Raw genomic sequence first — 25,575 nt, forward strand, 5'->3', positions numbered from 1 at the left:
AGCTGGTTAGGGGAACAGAGGGGCCCAGAGAAACACGTCATGAGTGGTCACCCCTCATCTGATGACCACTGAGACAAGCCACACCAACTTGGTCTGCTGAAATGCCCAAGCACCTCAGGTGACTTCTGTGACCAGCATTTCACATGTGGTGTGGAAGTTATGCCTCGATAAACCTATTAACAATGCCCCAGCCCTGTGGACACGGGAGTGATGAGTCAGTCCCTGCTCCAGTTTCTGGGCTCAGTGCCACAGATGTTATTTGGCTTTTCGATGTCTTCTGGGCCTTGAACCACAGCATCCAGCAGGTTAATATAAGCCCTGTCAGAGGAAGCAGACACTTACAGATACTCCCTCTGGAAAAGGCACCAGGACCTGGTGGTTTTACTGAGAGCCCCACAAAACCTTCACGCTAAAGGGCCAGTGTCAACTGATGTACCTGGTTACCAGACAGCAGGATCAGAACTTCTTCTATGAATCTGGCATATTTTTGAATGAATGAATGAATGAATGAATGGGAAACCCCCATCACCCACACAGAACAAAGACACACAGGAAAATGACGGGCCAGTCTCATATAGCTGCAAAGTCCTAAATAAAATCTTAGAAAATCAGACACCAAAGTGTATTACAAGACCAAGAGGGGTTTATCCCCAGGGTTGCAAAAACAGTCCAATGAATCAGACTCTATGTAAAATTCCAAGCCTTTGGAATATAAAAGTTCTGAGCCAACCAGGCTAGAAGGAACCTCCCCATGGTCACAGTTCATGATGAGGCAGGAGAGGCATTCTGGAAAGTCAGGAGCAAGGCAAGCTGCCCATTATCACAGCACTCATCAGCACACACTGACGACGTTAGCCACTGTCATAGGTCAAGGAGAAAGGTATAAGGACAGTAACAATTACAAGGAAAGAGATAAACGCTTTTCTTTTAAACACAACCTTCTACTTGGGAAAGCCAAGAACAAGCCGGTAAACGACAGAATGAAGCATTCCGGTAAGGCAGTGGAACAATCGGCGTGAGGAACAGCCTGACATCTTCTGCACCAGAAACACACTCACAACAGGCCACGGAACCCGCCAGGGTAGACTCTGCCCTTGTCTGTGGTCCACAGGCAGGGGCTCCTCCTCACAAAGGAGGCCAAACATAAACCTGGGTGTGTTCACGACACAGAATCACAGAGTCTTACCCAGGAGAGCCGGTGCGCATGTCTTCGAAGCAGGCACTGCTCGGTGATGTGACCGCTCACCTGTCCAGAGCAGGAGAGCCGCGGGGCATATCACAGGGCCCCTACACCTGTGAGCTAGTCCTTCAGTAAACAAGGCAAGGGGACCACCTTGTGGTCTGACACCAGGGCCGGCTGACCTCATGATGCAAGCGTGGTGGGGTCACTATGCTGGGTGTGAGCAGGGTGGCCTTATCACAATGGTTGGGGTGTGCAAGAAGCATTATTAGTAGTCACACAGGGTGGCATGGGTTAACCAGGGCAGAGGGCCACCCCACACAGCAGTCTGAGAAAGAAAAGATGTTAGAAAAAAGACCCAGCAGACAGACTAAAGAGATGCAAAGTCCAGCACAGATGGAGAGCCTGGGGTCCCTGTGCCCACTGGGACGGGAGGGAGAAGAGCCGTCACCAGCCCAGTCTAGCTGGAAGGGGAGAGGGGGCCCGGCCTAGGGAAGAAGGGGACACCAGGACTCCATCCCAGACACCCGGGAGAGAAACCAGAGGGCATTTCCAAGTCCCTCCAGCCCCTCTTGGTCATCGCTGCAGCAAAGAACCCAGCCTGCATTGCACAGCCCCTGCCCCGAGCCAGCGCCTGGAACTCTCTGACGGCAAATGGACGCCTGCCCAATTTCTATCGAGAAATCCCATCTTAACTTCCCAGGAACCTCATTCCGTGGAGAGGCAGCCTCCCTCATTTGTCCCAATGCCGGGGCCCCTTTGTGCAACGAATACAAACACTTGCTGGGGAGATAGGATCGGCCAAGGGCCAGGGTGGCTTGTTCCCAGGAAAGAACCGTATTGAGCCCCGGCAGTTTTATCTTTAATGGATCATTTTACAGGACAATAGGCGGTGGAATTCGGTATCTGGCACAAGCAGTGTCAAGGATTTCAAATAATGACATTTTTATTGAAACGCACACAGGAGATAAACAGAGAAAACGGGGAGTCTCTGACGGGATGACCACGGCAAGGATGCCACACGAACTGGCCGACCGGAGGGAGATAAAGGAGGTGCTGCAGGCGGGAGGGGATGCTGAGGCCTCCCGGGGGGCCCTGGGCCCTCACCTCTCCGGCAATGCCCCACGGGAACCGGGGACTCTGAGGCTCCGGGCCCAGTTCACATGTGGCCAGTCTACACTAATGAAGAAAGAGACTTTACAAGGCAAGTGGTATCAATCCTGCCATTAAATGCTGAACTGGAGGCATCTGATCCCCAAAGCCCTGGTTTATTTTAGACCCACGAATTATTTTTGTTATATGACAAGACTGAAACGCCAAGTCACATGCATGCATGTTTTTGATGTTTTTAAAGCAGTGGGGGGCCCTTCTCAGGTGAGGCTTCCGGAGGCAGGCACAGAGGATGGGGCATCTAGTCACGGCAGCCAAGGGTAACAGATGCATGGGGACACGGTGCTGACACAGAGCACCTCCGTCTCCCTCTTGTAGAGCTGGCCTGGATTTCTGCTCCTACAACAAGCCGGGGGCAGCCTCCCACCGCGCCCACCCCCGCGGCCCACAGGCCAGCCGCTCTGGCCCCCAGACTCCTGTGGCGGCGGTGGCAGTGTGTGCTGGAGCAGGGACACCCCCTGATGAGCTTGTGTTGAAACACGCAGACGGTCTGAACAGGAAGGGGCAGGGACGGGTCTGAGAGCCCAAGAGCCTGAAAGGACAGGGCTGCTGGCACAAGAGCCAACAATCACAGTTCCCTTTCATCTGCAGCCGGAAGGGACTCCACAGGCCAGTGTGGGCTACCCCAACCCGTAGCAGCAGGAGCCCAGGACGTGGCAATAAGCTAGTTGGGGCCTGGGAGGGTGGCTGGAGTCCTGCCCTCTCCTCGGGCTGCGAGCAGCCAGGGCGTCTTCCACGTGGGGAGGCTCAGGTCTGCTAACGTTGACTCCCCACGTCCTGGACCTGCGTCCATCGTCACACACACCCACAGAGCAAGGCTGACAGTGAGGCCCCGGCAACCAGAAGACCGGCCATGGGCTCTCCCGAGCCACACCAGAGGCAGCCCTGGGTCTCGGAGTTGTGCTCTTAACTACGGGACCGGCTTTGGGGAACACGCAGGTTACACCATCTTTACAAACAGGTCCCCGGAGGCTGTAAGACCTGTGAGTGAGACCACGTGTGTCTCAGCCTACCATCCAGGAGGCGAAGGCCACAGGGCACTCGGGGTCACTCCCGGGGTCACTCCAGGCGCTGGGGCTTCAGGGAGGGCTAAGCTTCTGCATGGGTTGAGCTGCCCCAGGGAGCTCCGGTTCTGGCGATGACGGGAGGTCTGGTTCTGGCGATGCGGGCGCGGCGCTGCCCGGCCTGGCCCATGGCCGCCCCGCTCCGTCCGCAGGCCACAGGCCTCTCCACTCCTGCTGCTGTGCTAACGTGAAGGGGGAGCACATTCACAGCCAGATTTTTAAGCAAAGTCGACAAAGACTCCTTCTCTCTGTACTCACAGATTTGCAGGAATCTCCCTTCAGAGGAGCCGAAATCTGCCCACAGCAACCTCCCCAGCATGAGAGAAATTTGCCATGGAAACCAGACCCTGCATGCAGACCCCGAATCTCTGATGGCTCGTCTACGGCAACGGGCGGGGGGAGGCGACTGCCGGCCAGGCTGGCCTCGGCCTCTGCAGCGGGAGGAGGGGGCCCCACCAACAGTCGCAGACTCTCCGGCTCGGGCAGCTCCCCGTCCAGACCCTGCCGGGTGGGAGGATCTCGGGATGGGAATTCATGCCCAGCGACATTTCCAACAGAAGAACCAACAGCTTCTTAGAGCAGTGGGCAGAGAGAGGACTCCGGCCGGGGAGCAGGCGCCCTAAAGCAAAAACCCCGTGTCTCCTAATGCAGGCCAGTGCACGTCGCCACTCTTTGAACAAAAGACTCCAAAGTGAAGGGCCATCTGCTCCTGCCAGACCAAGCCAGCAAGGCTGTGCGACAGGCCAGCAAGGTCTGTGTCCCTGAGTGGGAGACAGAAGACGGTGTCGCCCAGTGGAGCAGAAGGGCACTAGCCTGACCTGCTGGCCCCAGGCCCCACGTCCCAGCCCTGGGCCTGCCCTCCCAGCTGACGTGTCCTTCTTGCTGAGGTGTGGCTGAGTGGAGGAACTCCTCCACCAACAACCTTCCAGCCCATGTGCCTGGGCTGGCTGCCTGCCCTCCAGCTAGGCCCTCTCACGGGCTGCCTGGCTCCATCTCTTCCATGGGCTCCGTCTCAGTCCTACGGGCTTCCCTGACCCATCTGGAGACTCCTGGTCACCCCCCAGCCTGGCCCTGCTCTGGGGGCGTGGAGCCACACCGTAAGCTCACCAAAGCTTCGTCTCCTGGACGGTAGGTGTGGTTCATGCTGGATGGTGAGCTAACTCACAACACCACTTCTGTTCACTACCCACAAGGTGGTAAAGCATCGCTCACCCACCCCTCTCCTTTCTCCTCCCAGACCTATAGCTGGACACTTCCCAGGCTCCCTGGTTTTAAGTGAGGCCATGGGACCAGACACCAGCCAGCAAAAGGTGAGCAAAAGCCTGGGGCGCTGCCTCCTGTACCCACCCATCAAAATTTCTGGAACATGTCCTCCCTCTTACCCCACCTGGACACCCAGCGTGACCTCCGCCAAAGCCACGTGCTCAAGACGGCGGGACATGTGCCAGCCTGGGTCTCCAATTCCCGTCTCCATCTCTCCTTCGGCTCGACAGGGCCTGATTCGGTGACTGTTGTGGGGACCCGGTAAGAAAAGAGTCCTTTCACTTCCACACCTTCAAGTCCTGGCCACCTTTGCCACCTGGGACACACCCTGTCTCTGAAGCCGAGTGGCCACCCCTCCTGATGCGAGGGGCAGGGTGGAGCAGTGGCGGGAAAGGCGGGCTGGGCCCCAGCCCCACCACCTCCAAGCTCCACGGCCTGAGCAGGTGTCTGGCCAACCTGGCCTCACCTGCACAGGAGGGCAGCGCGGGGCCACAACCAGAGAGGGGTCAGTGGGAGCGCAGCCAGGAGCACCGCCCGCAGCCACTGCTGACGTCAGGATCGCTCAGTGCCCTCCTCGGGTGTAGTACCGTACTTCATACATGAGCATCAGGTAAAAACGCTAAAGTGGTGTGTGCAGTTGGCCCAGAGCAGAAACAGCCCAAGTGCCCATCGCCAGTGAACAGATGAACAGACGGAGGCAGAGTCGTACGCAGAAAACCCTCCAGCTGCAGAAATAAATGAAGTCCTGCCACGTGCAACAGGGTGCGTCTTCCCCACGAACTCCCAGAAGGAACGCAAGGTACAAATAAGTCTATTTGTAGGGCCCTCAAATCTGGCTGCCGCTCAGCCCCGTCACCCAGGTCCACAGACACACGCAGGAAAAGGACCCACAGAAGCAGCAACACGAGTCCCATCAAGTCAGGAGGAGGAGAAGTCAGAAGGACGGTGGTTGGCTCTTGGCAGGGAGGAGACTGTAAAGGGGCGCACGGGGTGGGCGGTGGGGCAGGTTCGTTCCCCGACATGTCAGGGATACGCGAGGGTTCACTGTGGAGTCGCCGGATGAACGGCACATAGATACGTATCTCTGGGGTGTGTACGTATTTTGCATGCTCTTCCACACCGCGTTACAGTCCACAACGAAGGCATCATGACAGACACCGTTCTCAGATGCCCCTAAGGCCCCCGGCCCCCGCTCACAGTTACTCCAACTGTGCTGGAGTTGGTGCTGCCGTGAGGGGTTTTGCTGTTGTAACTAAGGCCCCCATTGGCAGACACTAACATAGGGAGATGAGTCTGGTGGGCCAGACCTAAGCAGGTGACCCCTCAAGTCCCAGGTGCCAGTGGGAGGGGATCCCAAGCTGGCCTCAAGATGGAGGGAGACACATGGCAAGCCCTGAGCGACCTCTAGATGCCGACAGCAGCCCAGAGCTGGCAGCCAGCGAGGACGTGGGACCTCACTCCAACCTCTGCAAGGAACAGAACTCGGCCAATGACCTGAGACCGGAAGTGGACCTTCCCCAGAGCCCGCTGACACCTCGATCCCAGCCTCAGAGAGCCTGACCCAGCTGGCCCACGCCTCGGTTCTGACCTACGGAACTGTGAGCCCCTAAATGCAGCTCACAAGCCCACTGGTTGGTCACAGAAAAGCACAACCGCCTCAACTCCAGGTTAGGAGAAAAGAAACAGATCAAAAAATCCCTGCCAAGAGGCTCACGTCCAATCACCGTGGCCACTAACACGAGGCTGCTCTGTTCTCTATTCTCTTCCCGTCTCTGATAGTGGCAGTTCCTTTTGTTTGTGTAAGAAGCCACTTGAAACAGAACAGCATGGAAACTGGAAGAGTGACCCTGCAGGGAAGACAGCTGCCCACCCACCCCAGCCAGGGGACCAAGGCCAACGTCCGCAGTGACAGCACCCTCCCCCGAGACAGCCCCAGGAGGAGGGCACTTCACTCCGGGTTCTTCCTCCCAAAACCCATCACCCTGGCCTCGCCATGAGAAAAACCCCAGACAGACCCAAGGAAGGGATTTCCTACAAAAGCCCTGCCCCATCCTCCACGTAACCGTCAAGGGGCATCAGACACAAGGAAAGTCTGAGAAACTGTCTCAGCCCGGAGGAACCTGAGGAGATGTGACGCCTACATGTCCTAGGGGATGCTGGGACCAAAGAGGGACATCGGGGAAACTGAGGAAATAGGAATAAATTGTGGACTTTGCTTACTAGGAATGTATCAACACTGGTCCATTGAGCGCAACAGCACCCCAGCCTGAGCGCAGAGCTCAGTGGGAAATCAGAGTGGGGTTAGGTGATGCTTGGACTAGCTCCTCAGTGTTTCTATAAATCTCAAACAGTTCTTTTTTTTTTAAGATTTTATTTATTCATAGAGACAGAGAGAGAGAGAGGCAGAGACACAGGCAGAGGGAGAAGCAGGCATCATACAGAGAGCCTGACGTGGGACTCGATCCAGCGTCTCCAGGATCACGCCCTGGGCTGCAGGCGGCTCTAAACTGCTGCTCCACCGGGGCTGCCCTCAAACAGTTCTTTAAAAAAAAAAAAAAAGAGAGTTTTTTTTCAAAGTATGCACCCAAAACGGTGCGTAAAGAGGCCGGTGACAAACACGGGAGGCAGAAGGAGAGTGGCCACAGCGGAGCGTTTGCCTGGGGTGGCCTCCGACGCCAGAAGCCCAGCTCCCGAAGCCCCACAGCCACGGCCCGGGCTCGAGGCGAGGCGTCACTCGGTCTGCAGCAGCACAAGAACCCCCGGCCGCTCTCACTGGCTGTTCGAGGAGAGCATATGGTGAGATTCTTCCTTAGCAGAAGGCTGACCTTCCTCTGCTTAGCGCGATGCTAAAATCACTTTGCATTCCCTGAACAAACACCAACTGTGTCTGTCCCCGCCAGCACGCCGCGAGATGCAAGGAGCCAGCCCACGGGCACGGATCCCGCCACCTGCCGAGCAGAGCCTCCCGGGGAGAGCACCCCGAGAGCGCCAGCTTTCCCGGGTCCTCTGATCCACCCCGAGCGGCCCCCTGGCACGTGCCCTCACACGACATGCTGTCAGGTGTTGCCGGAGTGCGCCAGGCGATTAGACTAGGGTGAGTAACGCTGGAAAAAGTGAATCAGACACATGGAATGATCTGGAATTTGCACTGCGCTGCACCACGCCATGAAGAGCTCTCCAGAACGGCCTGTCGTCCTTGCCGTGGTAATCGACGACACAGCCCTATGCTCACAGTCTGGTGACACCTCATACCCCAGTTTGAGACGCCAAGGTCTGACTTTCCCAGCATCAGCAGTTAATTCTCTGATGCCAAAATCAGCTTTCAGGGTTTTTTTTTTTTTAGGTTTACTACACAACCCTGATGAGCAGAGGGCTGTGGTTCTGATAAAGAAGTGGGGTCAAGGGCTCTACAAAGTCCGGGAGGGGACCCAGGCTGGGGGGTAACACGGCTATCGCCCCGCCAGCTCCCTGCGCACAGGCCCTCCTGGCCAGGGTGTGAAACTATGGATCCTAACGCGGCGCAGTGCCATGATACCAAGCTCCAGAGCGCATGGTGCAAAACCCAACTGGAAGCAAAAGCTCCGGCCAGGGCCCCCCATGGCTATGGGGAAGGTGGGGAAGTGGCTCTAGTGACCTCCTGGAGTGCCAGGTCCCAGGTCTTCTGGGCACAATCCGGTGGGGGTTCTCCGGAGAACAGGCTCACGCCGCCTGCGTGAAGACACGCTCTCCCATCTCTTCTATGATGCACTCACCACACACATGACAATGGCACATGGTCACATGTGTGCAGACATGGCACACGTCTGCACACACCCCAGGGGACCAGACACCGCAGACTGCCCAGCTCAGAGAGGCTCCAGAATGCAGGACTTCCGGCTCAGAGGCCAGGGAAGTCACACCGGTCGCCCCACCACACACAGGCCCCATGGAAAGGGACAGCGGGCACACAGGTCAGGCACATCAGAACAAAAGGCAATCGGCTCTGCTGCCGTGGTCACGGTCCCAAGAGGAGAGTCTGCAAGAAGGACCAAGAAAGCTCTCCCTGCCGGCCCTTGGCCCCAGGCATCCAACAGGGAAGCCGAGCGTCACCACAGGCCCAGCAGCAGGCAGCACAGGCTCCGACCCGGAACCAACAGGCCAGGAAGCCGGGCCTCAGCAGGTCTAGCTCAGCACTCTCAGGGCCTCAGTGGGCCATTTGGGACATAGTCATCTTCATCCAGAAGGGGCTCCCTCTGCGGAGAGGGGGCTGGGCCCCACCAGGAAACTCCTCCAGGGGCCTGTCTGGGGCAAGGCCTCGAGACCCGAGGGCAGACTCCGGCTGCAGGGCCCGGCCACTCTGCAAACAGATCCCAGCTCGCCGTGGGGAGCGGTCACGGGCCCCGAGAGCAGGACTCCGCAGCCAAGCGCGGACCCACACGCCAGGCGATCCACCTCACCACCTTCTCTACGACCTTCTCGTCGCTGGGGTTCTGACTCCTCTTGCCTCCGTGGGAATCTGCTCCCAGGGGAACTTCCTGCTCTGAGACACTCCTTCTGTTGCTGTCTCTGTCACCCTCGCGCAGGACCGGGGCTGAGGAAAGCGGAGCCTGGCCGGGTTCCCCAGCATGCTAACGAGGCACAGATGGAGCTGCCTTCCTTCCGGCAGCCTGGTGGGTCTTTTCCATCCAGCCTCCCCAGGCACGGCGGTCACACTGAGCTGCCACGAGGCTTTGTCCCCAGATGCCCAAATGGGGGTTTGGCCCAGGGGTGGGAAGTGGGGGTGTCTATTTCCCCCTTCTGCATCTTGTGTGGGTGACAGGACCCGGTGCTGGGAAACTGAGTTACTAAAGCCAATCTGTGAAGCTGTCAGACTCCTACCAACCGCTATCCGTATCTGTGCTGAGCCGAGCTCCCCTGACACCCGGGGGCTCTCATGGGCCAGAGCCAGGCAGCTGGGAGGAGTTACTCCTGTCACTGGATGAGGGGCTCTTCTGGTCCCCACCGAGCCGGGCACTCAGAAGCCAGGAAGTCTCCAAGCCTTCTCCTGGTGCCTCCTCCGTCAGGTGGTCACCCTCTCCACCGTGGGCCTCCGGGGCTGCGGCCCAGGGCAGCCTCACTGGGCTCCATCCACCACCTGGACTTCCCGTCCCGGGCTCCCTGGAGACCACACCGAGGCCCTCTAGGGCCAAGCTCGGCAGTGTGGTCCAGCAGTGCCACCTGCAGCCAGGCCTGGGGAGCCTGCTTTGGACACAGGAGGAGGCCGGGAGACTCACTGGGAGGGATTAACGTGTGCAAAAGGAACTGCACCTGGGAGGTGGGTTGATGCAGCCTCAGGTGGGCCTGAGGGAGGCCCTGAGGGCCCCGGCCAGGCAGGCGCACAGCCAAGGGCCAAGGGAGCAGCCCAGCAGCCCCCTTCCCCAAAAGAGCCTTGCTCCACCTCCCTGGGCAACCGTCCCACTCATTCCGGGCGCAGCACGTCCAGCCTCGCCCCCACGCTGTGGCCAGAGAACAGGTATCACGGGAGCTGACCAGCATCCGCACCCACCACGCTCTTCCCTCCTGATGCCCCACGGCTGGGAGCACATGCCCTCAAATGCACACATGTACCCACACGTGCAACACACACACTGCACGCTCCACAGGTGTGCATGCGCACGCACACAGGCCCGCACGGTACCACGCGCGGGCGGAGATGGCTGTGCCCGCAGGGAGTCAGGCTTCCCCGCAACAAAGGAAAGGCCGCCCAGGCCCTCTCCTGAGGAACTCCCCTGAGGGAAAGCGCCAAAGAGAAACCCTAGGTGGGGCTGCATCAAAAGAAGAAATTCTCAGCGCGCCCAGTGCCCTGCACACCCCGGCTTCTTAAAGGTCGGAGAGGTGGAGTTCCAGTACCATCCCCCCCACCACCCCCTTCACCCCCTCTGCTCTTCAGGATCCGCTCATCGCACCCAGGACTGTGCATGAGCAGAGCAGGCCCCATGCCCTTTGGGGGAGCATGACCTGAGCCACCCTCTCCCCAGCCCCCCTGCAGGGAGCCTGTGTGAGTGCACATGCGTGCACGAGTGAATGCACATGCATGGCACATGCGCACTCAGGCAGGCCTATGGTACACGTGTGCATCTGAGGACGTGCTCCCTGCCACGGGGGCCCAGGAGGACCTGAAAGACCGCACCCCAGGCGAATGGGAGCAGTCGGGTGGGGGAGGGCGCTGTGGAAACCTCGAGAAAACTGCTGGGAACACAGCTCTGAGGGGATGCTGCTGAGTCACGGGCCTGAGGGCCAAGGTTGGGGCCCAGGCAAACACCCTGCAGAGAGTGCTGGCTGTCCCCACCTCTGGGAGGCCTGTCCTCCACCTCCTCCCCGCGCCGCCCCGTGCACCCGGAAGCCGCAGGGAGAACAGGAGGCGATGCTGCCGGGAACGCTGTGTGCGCTGCTGCATCTGAGCAACGAGCCGGGCCAGGTGGGGGGTCTTTCCCACGTCTTGTATCTCCCCACCCGAGTCACAGGGCCTAGGGCCTAGGTCGTGCGGGAGTGGCTGTGAGGGCCGCTGGTGGAGTGGCCCCAGGATGGCAGTTCCACTCCCCGGATGCTGAGCACCACCCCCTCCCAGCACAGCCCTGCGGCCTGAGCCACCGAATCCGCGTAGAATCTCACGGCCGTCCCCGCGTGCCCAGGCCCACTCGCTGACCCACCGGGCCCCGGGAAGGCTGAGTTGCAAGTGCCAGGTCTATTTTAAATCCCCATCTCAAAAGGGATTTTGAAGCTCTCAAACGCTCGGATATTCTTAGCCTTGCTGCCTGAGAGCACCACCTAATGCCGGCCTTTTGAAGCAATTCCACGCTTTTATCGACACCAGGCTGTTCATGCCGCTGTGACACACAAATCACACTACCAAAGTAGCAACAGACTCAGAAAGGCTTCATAAAACGCTGTAAACCTGAGGACGTCGACACTTAAAAAAAAAAAAAATGCTACCGAAATACTCGGAAATGGTTGCAATTAAGCTGCTGCAGACGCAAGAGGCACAACGCAGTCAGGGAGACAGGCACGTGAGCGCCGTCTGCAGGGAGCAGCCCCCAGGGCCCCGGGCAAGGGCCAGGAGCAGGGTGCCACACAGCGGCCCCCCAAGCCACCCCAGTCCAGGGACCAGAGGCACCTCACCCACCCCCGGGGTCTCGGCCTTGAGAACCAGTTCCCATGGAGATGTTACCGGCACCCGGACAGGCACAGAGGCCCCTCTCGGCCAGGCCCCTGCTGGGGGCTAGGGACCCGGGGGGGGGGGGGGGGGGGGCGGGCACAGGGGAGGAGACCGAGGGCGCTGCCCTCACAGGGTACAGGGAGATTCACCAAAGTCACACGGAGCTAGTATGAGCATGGGGTGCAGTGCCAACACCTGTGGCCCCCACCCAGGTCCCGGGGAGAGGGCATGGTACCTGAGCTGAGCTGCTGGGGCTGGGGAGCAGGGAGCTTGCAGGGGGTGGGGGTGGGGGCAGCAGGAGGACAGGAAGCCTTGGCAGCAGACCCTACACAGCTGCACCCTGAGAAGCCGCTTCCCACAGGCCACATTTGGTCAGCACAAGGAACCCCCGTGTGCAATCCCATCCCCCTTCAGGACCAGGAACTAAGACCAAAGTTAAGATGCCTTCTGGAACATTCTTTTTTTTTTTTTTAATTTTTTATTTATTTATGATAGTCTCACACAGAGAGAGAGAGAGAGGGGCAGAGACACAGGCAGAGGGAGAAGCAGGCTCCATGCACCGGGAGCCTGATGTGGGATTTGATCCCGGGTCTCCAGGATCGCGCCCTGGGCCAAAGGCAGGCGCCAAACCGCTGCGCCACCCAGGGATCCCTGGAACATTCTTTCCCTTGAATGAACCACTGCTGTGCCTGATGCCAGCCATGATGACTACTGCCCTAGGGCTCTCAGGAGTGGGTTGTGGCAAAGAGGTGGACACAGGGGAGGGTGGATGGCAGGGGACGGGGGTGCTGGGGCTGTGGCATGGAGAACCCCAAGCCACCCCCTCAGCCAGGGGCTGCTACCCTCACGTTCCCACTGCCGTCTCCCTCGCCTCCCTCCAAGCCAGCCCCCGCTCTGGGCACTGGCCGGGACCAGCTGCCTCCCTGGGCTCCCAGGCCACTTCCCAAGTCACCCTCCCCGTGACCCTCACTGGCCGCCACAAGCACAGGCTTTGCCCCAGGTGGCCCGAGGCCACCCCCTCCTCAGGCAGGGCCATGGCTGAAGCTCTACCTGCCTCTGGCTGGTGCATGCCAGGACTCAGCAGTGGCTCCTTTTATTTGTTTTGTTCTGTTTTAAAGAAAAGGTGGTTTTCTCGCTTTCTGATCCCTCCGGCTGGTGGACGTGGGCCAACACGTGGGCATCCGCGGAGGGGCTGAGTGTTCCCACGCCCACTCCGGCAGTCAGCACTCTCCTGCTGCTGCTCCCAGGGAGCCTCTGGGGCCTTCACTGCTGGGCCAGGAGTCCACAGAAAGGATGGAAGAACCCAGGAAATTTCCACCAGCGGAGGGAGCAGCAGCCAGTGCTGAAGGGTCGGGGCGCCATCTAGTGGCGCTTGTGGGAGCCGCGTGGGGCCAGGACTGGGATGTGGCCTTGGGGAGGGGGGACAGACACACAGACACCCCCTCCCTCCACTGCCAGCCCCAGGGGGAGGGGGCAGCACTAGGAACCTTGCAGACCAGTGAGCTGGGACCACAGCACACACACTCATACATCACACACACGACGCACACTTACACGTATACACATGAACTCACACGCACATCCATGTGTACTCCTACACCTACACAAACACATGTGCACACACACACATACTTTCATATACACGCACACACACAAATACATTCACACATACTCTCACATTCATGTGCAAACACACGTGCACACGTGCACACGTGCACACAGCCCCAGCCTGTGGACTGTATGGGGAGCCAGAGGCTCCTCACCTGCACTCAGCCTGCCACGGCCCCCAGGGAAGGGACACATACACCTCACCCCACAAGCCTCACCACCAGGCCCTGCTCACAGATGTGGGGCCGGGGCAGAGGGCAGCCGTCTCCAGGGGCCTGTACAGGGGTCTCCACAGAGCTGCAGCCTGACCAGGTCATGGGGGGAGGGGGGGAACGGGGTCACAGAGCCATCCCTGCGACCTCCTGGGCAGCACTGGGGTGACACTGCCTACCAGAACCTGCCTCCACTCATGTGCTCAGGACCACACGGGGGCTGAGATTCAGGCCTTTGTGCAATGGTCATCACCAACCCCATCAATCTCTCTCCAAATTTTACCTGGAAGGTAAATCTCTCCGAGCTAGAGGTTTCGATGATCAAGAGCCTCTGCACAGCCACAGACCACAGAGACAAGTGGAATGAAAGCAAGAAGCCGGTGGAATTCTCACAGGATCTCAGCAGACTGACGAGGTAACAATGTGGCACAACACAAAGGTCAGAGGGCCTGTGGCCAGCAGGGTAACGGCCCCAAAGACCCACGTCTTAATCACCAGAACTGCTAAGTATGTCACCTCATAGTAAAGGGACTTAGCAGGTGGGATTAAGTGAAGGCCCCGAGGTGGGGGTGACCCTGGGTTCCGTGGAGGAGGGGCCGCAGGCTGGGGAGCCAGCGCCTCTGGAAGCGGAAAAAGGCCCTGGGGGGACCCGCCCTGTTCAGGCCTGTGTTTAGCCTCAGTGAGACCAGAGTCAGACTCCTGACCTCCAGAAACGTCAGAGAACATGTGTGTTGTGTTAAGCCTCTAGTCTGTGGTCACTGCTACGGCAGCCCCGGGAAACGCCTACGAAGCCCCTGCCCTGTTCGTCCCCAGTGCTTCTGCACCCCCCGCAAGGGAGGAGCCCACTGCCAGGTTACAGGGCTGGGGCTCCACTCCGTCCACCTCCGAGGGGAGGGAAGGGTGGTCACATAGCCACCACCTGCTCAGGGAGACCTGGCTTCCCACCTGGGGCCTCCTTCTCAGAATGCCACACCCCCACTCCCCCCAACCCCTCCCCCCCCCCCCCCCCCCCCCCGGTCCAGCAAAGGGCTCTAGGATGTCCCAGAGACTTAGAGGGAGCAGGGGTGGCTTTCCCTCATGCCTGTGGGGGTCAGCTGTCCACTGGGACACCAAGGTAAATGGCACCTTAGCCAGGGTCTACCTGGGTCCCCAGCTAGGTGGGGGCCTCCCTGCCCCCCCATCTCAACACACAAAGGCCTGGGCTGAGCTCCTGAGTGCCACAGTCTCCCGGGGCTCCTGCCTCCCCTGAGCTGCAATGATTACTGTAACAGAACCTTCTAAGACAGCTGGGAAGAGGCAAGGAGATGTAAAGGCCCAGCTCAGAAATCTCTGCTGGAAACAGAGCAAAGGCGGCCTGCACAGAAGGCAGCTCCCGGCTGTCCCAGCAGCAGAAGCTGGTGTGTAGCGGGTGGTCAGCTCAGAGATTCCAGAACGCGGAACACATGGAACGTTCAACCCCGCCTGCAGGGCCCATCCATTGCTCTCAGAGGGGCCTTCCAGGCACTTGCCCACTCCAGCCCTGCAAACCAGCAGGGGGCAGGCTGCTAACAGGGGAGGTTCGAGGGACGTTCAGGGCCCATGGCCCCAGGGACAGACCCCACACAACGACACTCTGAGGGTGCCACCCCCACAGGTGAGAGCAGGAAGCTCATTTCTGGAGATGCACATCCTTCCATCAGCAACCGAGGCTGCCCCTGAGGCCAACAGGGGCGAGGCCAACAGATCTCAAGCAGCCAGCACCCCTCAGCTATTGCCTGCTTGGCCATAGGCCCCACCATATCCCCAAGGGGCCACCCAAAGGCACCCCCAGGCCTGCCTGGCCCCCATGAGCCCGTCCGCAGCCCCTCCCCATGGCCTGGCCACAGGCCGAATGCTCACCAGGACTTGGGCTCCCCGAAGTGCAGGTAGTTGATGCTGTACAGGTCCATGTCCTCCGTGTGCCAGGCGAAGGTGGTCTTCCACATGCCGAAGTACAGATAGGGGGTGTTGACGCCCTCAATGATGGTGCCACACTCACGCTCCACCATGTCCAGGATGGTCCGCAGGCTCCCGATGTTCCACTGGGCCACATCCTGCAGGGCGGCGCAAGCACACGGTTGGCGGCCGGCCACCCCAGGGCCCTGGCCAACCCCAGGGGCAGGAGCACAGGAAGGCCAGGGGGCAGCCCCACAGAGGGCCGAGGGCTAGTGGTCAGTCCCAAACCTGCTGGCCCCAGCCTCTGAAACCCACCCTGAGACACCGGCTCCTCGCCCTGGGCCAGGCAGTCGGGCAGGACTTTCTCCGGATTCCACACTGAGCTGTGCATTAATCACAGGCAGTGAAGGCCATGCTGTGAAGGCTGAGGTTTGGTCATGAATAATTAACGTGCCTCAAAGTCAATGACACGGAAGGAGGAAGACAATCGTGGAGTGGAGCTAGCTCAGCAAAGGTGCCAAACAGCCCTTCTGGCACCTTCTGCCAGAGGAGACAGGGACAGCTTTCGGAACCAGGCAAATGAGGCCAGAACGCCTGCCCCCGCTCGACTCACCTATTCCTAATGCCACAAACAGGTCCCATCTTGTCATGAGAGCTCATAAAATACACACCAATCACTTTCTGGCCCCTGGAGAACCCTCCCAGCCTGCCGAGATGCTTAGTGAGCATCAGCAGTCTCTCCGTCCCAAGCCCACGCAGCCCCACCTCCCACTTGTACCCTCCATGTCACAGGTCCCTGAACCAGCGGTTGGTCCTGGCAAGGCGAGCCCTAGCAGAAGCCCGGACACAAGCACAAGTCACAATCAATCAAGGAACACAAAAACAGATAAATTGGATTTCATCTAAGTCAAAACTCCTGTGCTTTAAAAAAAACAGCATCAAGAAAGCGAAGGAGAGAATTCATGGCACCGGAGAAAATACACACGGTCACCTACCAAGTAAGAGACTTGTCTCCTCTCTGAAGATCTCTTGTAACCACAACAGGAGGGCAGCCCGGGTGGCTCAGCGGTTTAGCGCCGCCTTCAGCCCAGGGCCTGATCCTGGAGACCTGGGATCGAGTCCCACGTCGGGGACTGCATAGAGCCTGCTTCTCCCTCTGCTGTGTCTCTGCCTCTTTCTTTCTCTGTCTCTCTCTGCCTCTCATGAATAAATAAAATCTTAAAACACACACACACACACACACACACACACAACAAGAAAACAACCCAATTAAAAAATTGGGAAAGAGTCTAAATGGATGTTTCTCCACAACAAGATGTACCCGGATCACAAGCACGTGAAAAGATGCTCAACATCATTAACCAGCAGGAAACCTATCAAAACCCCAGTGCCACATCACTTCACACCTGCTATGACAACAGGCAGGGGCTAAAAGGCCACAGGTATCCATGAGGACGGGGAGGAAACCGGGCCCTGGGACACTCTCTGCTGGGGACGGGAAACAGGGCGACCTCCGTGGGAAAGCACAGGCAGGTCCTCAAGGTAAACGTTCATGGCCAAAAAGTGGAAACAATCCAAGTGAACGGATAATGCAATGTGCCCCCCATGCGTGGGCACGTCACTGGGCGTGAATAGGAGCAAGGGGCCAACATGCACTGCACCAGGACAGATCTTGAGCCCACGATGCTCAAGGAGGGAACCAGACACAGGAGGCCCCATGGTGTGTGATTCCACACGTGTGACACGTCCAGGACGGGCTTCTCCACAGATGGGAAGGGGGCTTGCGGGGGCCGCCAAGGGGACAGGGAATGACTGCTGATGGGGATGGGACTCCTTTTGGGGCTCATGGAATGTTCTGGAATTGGTTGTGGTGATGGCTGCACAGCTCAGTGAAATTCAGTAGAAACCACTGAATTGTATGCTTTACGTGGGGGAAATGTGTGGTCCCAATAATGCTTTCTTTCAAAAAGGCACAGTAAGTCAGACAATGGACAAACGAGCCAACAAGCCCCACTAGTGCTAACTCTGTAGAACTCCATGGAAAAGAACAGCTCATTTGACAAACAGGCACGTGACTTCACACTCATCTCAAACACAACACAAGAACTTTAGCTCTTCCAACCCGTCAGCTGTCAGGTTGGATTCGCTTCCTAGAAGTCATGATTCAGAGTCCAGGAAGCAGACGGGCCGTGGGCTGGCACGGGCTGGCCAGCACTGGCCCACGAGCACCAAGCTTCGTCCCAACTGTGGTCAGGAGCACAGAGGGCCCGGACTGGACACGGAGAGTGGGATGGGGACGGGGACAAGGCTCCCAGCCACTGAGCTCCACGGTCCCCACCTGAAGACAGGAGGAGGACAGAATGTCACAAACATCAAGAGTAACACTCCCACAGTGCTCTCAGAGAGCAGGAGGGGGAGTACACACGGCGGCCTGCATGGGGAGGGGGCTCAAAGGGGGCTTGGGAAGCCAGGTCCCTCTTGTGGGGCCAGGAGGCCTCGAAGCTAGCAAAGAAATGGGGAGCAGAGGCAGCGCTGGCGTCTGGAGGCTGCACATAGGACCAGCAGCCTCCCCCCACGTGGATGGACCCAGACGGACCCCACAAAGCCCAAGGACACAGCCCCCCGATCCCCCATGCAGTCTGCGCCTTGAGTCTGGCACAAGGGCAAGCACCTCGTGCTGCCAAACGCTCCTATAACCATAAATGGGGTAACTACTCACAGTCCTGGAAAGTCTGAGGCCCAGTGATGGGTGAGCTGCACCCCAGCTGAGGCGTGTCAGGGGCAGCCTGGGAGATGGGGCTCCCCCTCCTGTTAAATGTGTGTGCCCACAGGGCCTCTGGGACCCCGTCCTCCTGCCCTTGCCACATGCAGGGGGTGCATGCAGCTCTGCTCTCAGGAGGAGGAGGCCTAGCCACTGCTCTGGGATCAAGGCCACGTGGATGAGCTCAGGGAGAAGCCGAACCTTCCTCGTCCAGGACGCCCTTCCTGGAGGACAGCCACACACCTGCTGTACCCCTTCGCATGGATGGAGAAACTGAGGTCCAGGAAGGAGGCAGGGCCAGGAGTAAGCTTCATCTCTGACCTGCTGGGTTCTTGGGGGCGAGCTCCCTCTGAGCCTGATGCACCCCCCTCAGCGGAACAAACCTGCCCACAGCAGGAGCCAGGACCCTCTAGCTGCAAGGCCAGCGGGCTGCAGAGCAGACGGGCTCCCCCAGCTGGGCGAACTGCTGAGACCCATGCAATAGTCATACCTTTCCAACACCTTTCAGGAAACACAAGTCACTGCCTGTCCTAATGGGTGCAGGAGGCTCCTGACCCTTCTGGGGGCGGGGGTTTACCACCCACCCAAGCCCAGCACTCAGGAGGCACCCCCAGCTGCTCTCACAAGGAGCAGGGCTGAGTGCATAGAGTATTCCAGCAAGAGATGACCTGCAGGGTGACGGTTCAGGGCAGGGAGCAGAGATAGCAGCTGAGGTGCTGCCCAGAGAGAGCCCAGAGCACAACACGCACAGGAGAGAGTCAGGCTGAAGAGCTCAGAAATCAACCCATCTTCACAGATCCATCCCAGGGTTACCGGGGGCCCCATATAGTAATTAACCATTCCCTAAAAAGCATGGATCCCACTCAAACCTCCATCCGCTGAACAGCAGCATGTCTGTGGGGCCTCCACGCTACGTCTCCACCAGTGTCTGGTCTACACCCCTGGACCAGCCAAGGCCAGCATGAGGCCTCAGGGCTGAGGAGCGAGCAGGGGCCCCCTCCGTTGCCCCCAGTACCCCCAGGACCCTCCCAGCCCAGCAAAGGGGCTAGAGCTCAGGGCATCGGGGTTCCCTAAAGACAGAGTGATAGGAATTGGAGAGGAAAAGCACTAGATTGTGGATGAGGAGGCCCCTGGGAGAAGGGAGGAAATGCTCGATGTCAGCGTCATATTCGAAGACCGCTCTGTGATGGGGCTTAGGTCACCTGCAGGCTACCTGAGCTCAGATCAGGGTGGGAGGGGTGGACAGTTTCGTAGGAAAGATTCTGTGAATTGGGGTGCCTGGGTGGCTCAGTCGATTAAGTGTCTGCCTTTGGCTCAGGTCATAAGATCGAGTCTGTGTGGGGAAGCTCTGCTCAGCGAGGAGCCTGCTTCTCCCTCTCCTCCCCACTCATGCTTGCTGTAGCTATCTCAGTCTCTCAAATAAAAATAAAATAATAAAATAAAATAATAATAAAATAATAAAATAAAACAAAACAAAACAAAATAAAATAGGATTCTGCAAATCAAAAACACACGCAGAGTCCTCCTTTCTTTACCCTGGGACTCGGCACGTGGTTGTACCAGAGCCCACGGCACTGCACCATCCCTGTTCAAGATCAAGTCCCCTTCGCAAACCTTTCCCTCCACCGTTTCCCAGGCAACGGCATCCTTCACTCCCCACAGAACCTCTCGGGGCCCCGGGTACTCACATCATCGTACAGAGAGCCGCTGATGTCAGCCCCATAGATGGGAGACACGAAGGTGAGGTTCTTCCAATACTTGCGTTCCAGGTCATCGAAGTCCTGGTGCCGTGGGGTACAGTACCTGGCGAACGAACAGCACAGTGAACGTGGCCGCTCTGTCCCCACCTTGGGGCACAGCCCAGAGAACAGAGGAACACTGGGAGAGCGTTTACTTGGGACTGAGGAGGTGCAGGATGGGCAGGAGGCCCCCTGGAAGCACACCCACTCATCCCATCTTGCCGGCCACCAGGGCCTGGGGCACCCAAGTCAGAACACACCCCAGGGACAGCAGGAGCAGGGGAGGGACGCAGGTTCCGAGGGTTCTCAGCAGGACGTCCCTCTGCTCTACAGCACTCACCGGAGGCCGGGCAGGTGTCAGGGGCCGGGGTGGCAGAAGGCAGACACCCCGGCCTGGTGGGATGCTTATGCTTGAGTGTGAAGGGACGGCCGGAAAGGCACAAATTTCGGCAAGTGAGGGACGCGTGGGGTAACACGGAACAAGGAATGAACGGCAGAGGTGTGTGCCCAAGTGAACCCGAGTGCGTGTGCCATGCATGCTCACAAATGCACTGGAGTGCAAGGGAATGTGCGTGAGTGTGCCCATGTGTGCGGGGCACTGAACCGAGGGACGTCACCTGAGGACACGTGTCAGGGAGCCCTTCCCCAAGGAGGTGCCATGGGGCCTGAGATGTCACAGGAGGCTGCCAGGAAGTACTCCAGGGACAGGAGACAAGGGTAAGTGCCCACTGCGTCCCAGGGCCAGGAGCCGCGGCCGAGGGCGCCGCTTCGGGGGCAGGGAGGCCCTCAAGGTGTGCTTCCACCCCAGAGACGGGCTTCGGGGGCCCCCCACCCCCCGCCTCACTCCCAGCCACATACTTCTCACTGTTGGCCAGGCGGCGGTACTCCCCGACCGTCATGGCCTTCTTCTGGATGTTGTACTGTGTGAAGAGGCCTGACTGGCCCGTCACCACCTGCTGGATGGGGGCCGGGATGACCACGTCGTCGATGTCATCGTACGTCTGCCTGGGCTTCCACTCCTTTGGGGGGATGATCTGCGAGATGAGAGGGGAGTCAGCGGCGCCCCCATACGGGACACGCCGTCCTCCCCCAGGAGACGGGCAGTAGCTTCCTAGGACTGTGTCCGGGCCCCACACCGCAGAACACCAGGAGCCACCAGGGCACACTTTCTCAAACTCCCAGGTGACCCATGCGGGGCCACAGGCACTGCCCCCCGTCGGGCCCTCTGAGCTCAGCGTGGGCTCAGAAAGCTGGGAGCGGTCCCCCCCGGAACCCAGGGGCCAGCCCCCATGCACACGTGCGTGATCACGAGGTGAGTAAACAGGTGGGCTGCACGGGGCTCCCACTCTCTTGCTTGGGCAGGTACTCTGCTGCTGCACCCCCCACCACAGAAGACAGTGCTATGAGCCTGGTTCGAGACCACCCGGGCCAGGCTGGGGGCCGAGACACCCACCAGGGCCAAGCACAGCCCTGGGTGCTGGGGGCAGGGTGGGGAGCACCAGAAAACAGAGACCCGTGAGGAGCTGCCGCCGTGGGAGTGAGCAGATGCCAAGACTCCGTAAGGGGCAAGGAAACAGCAGGCAGGGCACAAGTCCTAGGTGCAAAGACAGAGAAGGGCTGGTGCAGCACCAGAGGCAGGAGAGTAAGGATGCCACAAAGCCGAGGGGACAAGACCTGAGAAGGCCACCTCTGGCGACCACCCCACCCCCCCGCCCCTCACCAGGAGAGCACCTGGAGGGCCTGCAGGTGGCGAGGCGGGGGGGGGGGGGGGGGGGGGGCGGGGGGGGGACTGGGTCTGTGCCCAGCTTACCAACTGGCCTCTGGCCCTCCTGCTTCCCCTCCTCTGCTGGGCATGGCCGGGGCCTCCCAGGTGCCAGGCTGGCTTCTGTGACAGCCCTGGGGACCCCCACGGGCTGAGCTCTACCAGTCCCCAGCAGGTGTCTGCAAACACCAGATCTCCCGCCAGGGCGCCCGGAGGCCACTCCACAGCTTTGGAAAGGGGCACTAAACCAGCCTGTCTTCAACATGTCATCCAAGACAGGGGAGGCCGAGACCTCACCCAGCTCAGGGTCAACGAGGGAAGACACCACCCCGATGCCCGAGTTTGTGGGCGGCTTCCAGAATGGCTAAAATTCATTTACCATCCCCAGGATTCCCCTCTACCCATCGGGGCAAGAATGTGTTTTGCTTGGCAACGAAAACAGTCTCTGGTTGTCAGTTACCAAACAGAAAGGTGCTGCCTCCACCAGCAGCACTCCTGGATTTACTGACAGAGATAACCAGATAGCAACGGCAACAGGAGGAAGTCAGGGCTCCCACCCGGGGTGATCCTGCCCCCAGAGGACACTGGGCAATGTCTGGAGACAGCTGTGGCTGTCACGAATGGGGGCTCCTGGCACCGAGTGGGTGGGGCCAGGGACGCTGCGCGGGCCCCCCGGTGCCCAGGATGCCCGATGGGAACAGCCGCCTCACTGTCAGCAGTGCCCAGGCTGGGAACCCTGATTTTAGTTAAATGGGGACACGGCTGCTCAGTCAACGCTCTTTCCGGGGCCATCCCCTCTCCCTACGCTGCGGCCACAGCTGCAATAAGCAACTTGGGGTCCCCACGGGTGCTACGAGGCCTCCTGACAACGGGGTGCTGGGGCCACCCTGTCAGTTGGCGGTTTTCTTAGATTTCAAGTGAGAAATGTGAAGAGTCCGGTGACTAACACACTCGAAACCCAAAATGCAAAAAAATATAAAGGCAAAGGGCCTGTGGCTCCAGCTTGGGAGCCGCTCTCACAGGGGAGAGGGTTGTGGGCCGAAGGGCTCTCTCACCACGTGGGCGGCACCTCCTCTTTACAGAGAAGCCCACCCTTCCTCCTGCGGGAAAAGGACTCTGGATCTGCCCCCATCTGTGTTCGCCAGGGGGGCAGGGGAGCTCACCCAGCCAGTCCCATCAGAGGAAGCCCGTCCAGAAACCACGGCTGTGAAATGAACCAAACACATCACTCCCAAATTTTCGGCTCCCTCCTGAGAGCCTTCGGCTCCTCTGCTCACCTATCCCATCCCTCGCGGGCCCCACTGCACAAAGACCTCTGACAACCAAGGAAGGAAGCTTCCGGCATGCCCTAAGCAGGTTCTGAAAAAGGCACGGGATGGAGAGCCACTTCCAGCAGGTCTAGGACCCCAAACACTTGGGAAAATCAGCGTGCTGGACCTGAATAGCCATCCGCACCCAATTCCACTGGGCCCTACAGAGCTTTGGTGGGGGGTGAGGAATACAGCTCTGATGAAACTAGCCCTACCACCTCGCACTCGACACACAAAGAAGGGCGGTCAAGACCGGTGAGACCAGGGTGAGGGGCTGGCTCTGCAGAGCTGGCTCAAGCCAGCAGGACACCGTATCCCTTCTCCAAACAGGCCGGCAGCCCTGAGAGGAGCAGGGGTGGCCAAGGCCCCATTCGGTGCTTCCCAAGCCCCGCCTGTCCCCTCGGAGCAGCAGGGAGGCTGCCCAGGGACCTGAGGTCCCAGCACGCGGGCCCTGCCAGGTGTGAGAAGGGACGAGTGTGCACGCGTGGTCGCTGGGACTCTGCAATCGCCAACATCTATGAGCCTGTGCGGAGGTGCAGGTGCGACTGAACCCGTGCCCGCCCCATGCTGCCCCTCCCTCCCCGCACACACAGGAGACCACCAGTCACAGAAAGCAGCAAACAAAATCCCACTTAAGAAGCTGAAAAGGAGGGCGTGTGGGTGGCTCAGCCAGTGAAGCATCTGTCTTTGGCCCAGGTCATGATCCCGGGGGCCTGGGATGGAGCCCCACATCGGGCTCCCTGCTCAGGGGGAGTCTCCATCTCCCTCTCCCTCTCCCTGCCCCACCGTGCTCATGCTCTCTCTCGCTCACTCTGTATCTCAAATAAATAAACAAAATATAAAAATAAAACAAAATCTTTAGAAAAAAAAAAAAAGCTGAAAAGGAGCACATAGAACAAAAGGCAGAGGAAAAACAGACCCAGGAAACTCCTGCCTCAGGAAACGTCCAGCCCAGTTTCCTTCGATCCAAATAAATCAGCAAAAAATGACTCCACTGGTGTGAGAGCTCCGAGCAGGAACGCTGGGGCTCAATGGAGAAGCACAGAGGCCGAGGAGGAGACGAGCCGGGAGGAGCAGAGGCAGGCAGAGGCCTGGGGGACCGGCTCGCGTGGACACGGAGCCCGCGGCCACCACAGCACCGCAAACAGAAAGCTCCAGAACCAGCCAGGGCCGGGGGCCAGCCAGGAGAGTGGAGCCTCAGACAGTGATAAAGAAGGGCCGAAGGGGGATGAGAGCCACGAGGCCTCAGGCCACCCCAGTCAGAGCCGAGCAGGACAGCACCTCGCGACACCTCCCAGCACCAGGGACAACCCGAACCAGAAACAGAAGGGCGGCTGCGTCCCAGGCAAAGCAGAAGCAGGCCAACGACATGAGACACGGCAGAGGAGGCCCCCCCCTCCACCCCTCAGAGCACCGGGGACCCCCCACAGCAGGGACCCTTGATGGGTCGGAACAGGCAGGAAACTGTCCCCCAACAATGGACGCAGGCTCGTCAGCCAGCCGGACAGAAAACTCAGAGGGTTTTTTTTTGTTGTTTGTTTAAAGATTATATTTATTTACTCATGAGAGAGGCAGAGACACAGGCAGAGGGACAGCAGGCTCCATGCAGGGAGCCCGACGTGGGACTCAATCCCAGGTCTCCAGGATCAGACCCTGGACCAAAGGCAGATGCCCAACTGCTGAGCCACCCGGGCATCCCCCAGCTGAAGGAGTTTAAAGGGAGAAGCAGGGACGCCTGGGGGCTCAGAGGTTGAGCTTAGGGCGTGACCCCGGGGTCCTGGGATTGAGCCTCACATCAGGCCCTCTGCTCAGTGGAAAGTCTGCTTCTCCCTGTGCCTCTCCCTCTGGATCTCCTGCCACTCATGCAAGCGCACACACGCGCACACTCTCCCTGAAATAAATAAATAAAATCTTTAAAAATAAATAAAGGAAGCAGCAAAGCTAACAGGACGATGGGGGCTCTGGTTCCCGACTGTCCGCAGAGCAGGACGCTGTGTCCGTGCCAGCGCGTGTGCGTGAACAAAACCAGGAGGGAGCGGCGGGAAACAGAGGCAGCAAGCGGCCTGCCCGCCAAGTGTCCTTAGGGTGAGTTCACAGGCATGACCACAGCCCGTGCAGGGACAGCCAGGGCCTCTGATGCTCCTAACAAAACCCCCCACACCAGGTAGGGGCAGGAAGGCAGGCCATGCCCCTCCCCACCACCACCAGGTGGCAGCAAACTCAGCCCGGGGCCAAGTCCCGCCCGCAGCCTGCTTTTGTGCAGCCCTCGAGCCAAGAATGTGGGGTGTTGTGTTTTTTTTTTTTTTTTCATTTTCAAATATGGTTAGGGAAAAAATAACAAAAGAAGAATGTTTTGGGACCAGTGAGAGTCCCAGGAAACGCACAGTTCAGCGTGTGTACTGGCACGCGGCCATGCCC

General features: G+C 59.2%; 1 protein-coding gene and 2 long non-coding RNA genes across 5 annotated transcripts in view; 2 read left to right on the forward strand and 1 right to left on the reverse strand.

Moving 5' to 3' along the window:
- The window catches only part of KDM4B (lysine demethylase 4B), a 137,890-nt gene that overhangs the window by 61,891 nt on the left and 50,424 nt on the right, over positions 1-25,575 (reverse strand). Inside the window, 3 exon segments of the mRNA XM_025457058.3 lie at positions 15,550-15,743; positions 20,035-20,149; positions 20,944-21,119. Coding sequence (XP_025312843.3) covers positions 15,550-15,743; positions 20,035-20,149; positions 20,944-21,119 — 485 coding nt within the window.
- On the forward strand, positions 1,440-6,899 carry LOC112666329 (uncharacterized). 3 transcript variants are annotated; one of them, XR_007404046.1, is made up of 4 exons: positions 1,440-4,542; positions 4,652-5,476; positions 6,006-6,344; positions 6,457-6,899. It is a non-coding gene; the product is annotated as an uncharacterized LOC112666329 (long non-coding RNA). The 3 variants fall into 3 exon arrangements; XR_003140816.3 differs by having other exon boundaries at positions 4,652-4,938; positions 5,152-6,344; XR_003140815.3 differs by having other exon boundaries at positions 4,652-6,344.
- LOC125753077 (uncharacterized) lies at positions 14,726-16,846 on the forward strand. The gene is made up of 2 exons (XR_007404047.1): positions 14,726-15,304; positions 16,378-16,846. It is a non-coding gene; the product is annotated as an uncharacterized LOC125753077 (long non-coding RNA).

Source organism: Canis lupus, chromosome 20, assembly GCF_003254725.2.
Source record: "Canis lupus dingo isolate Sandy chromosome 20, ASM325472v2, whole genome shotgun sequence".
Lineage (NCBI taxonomy): Eukaryota > Metazoa > Chordata > Mammalia > Carnivora > Canidae > Canis > Canis lupus.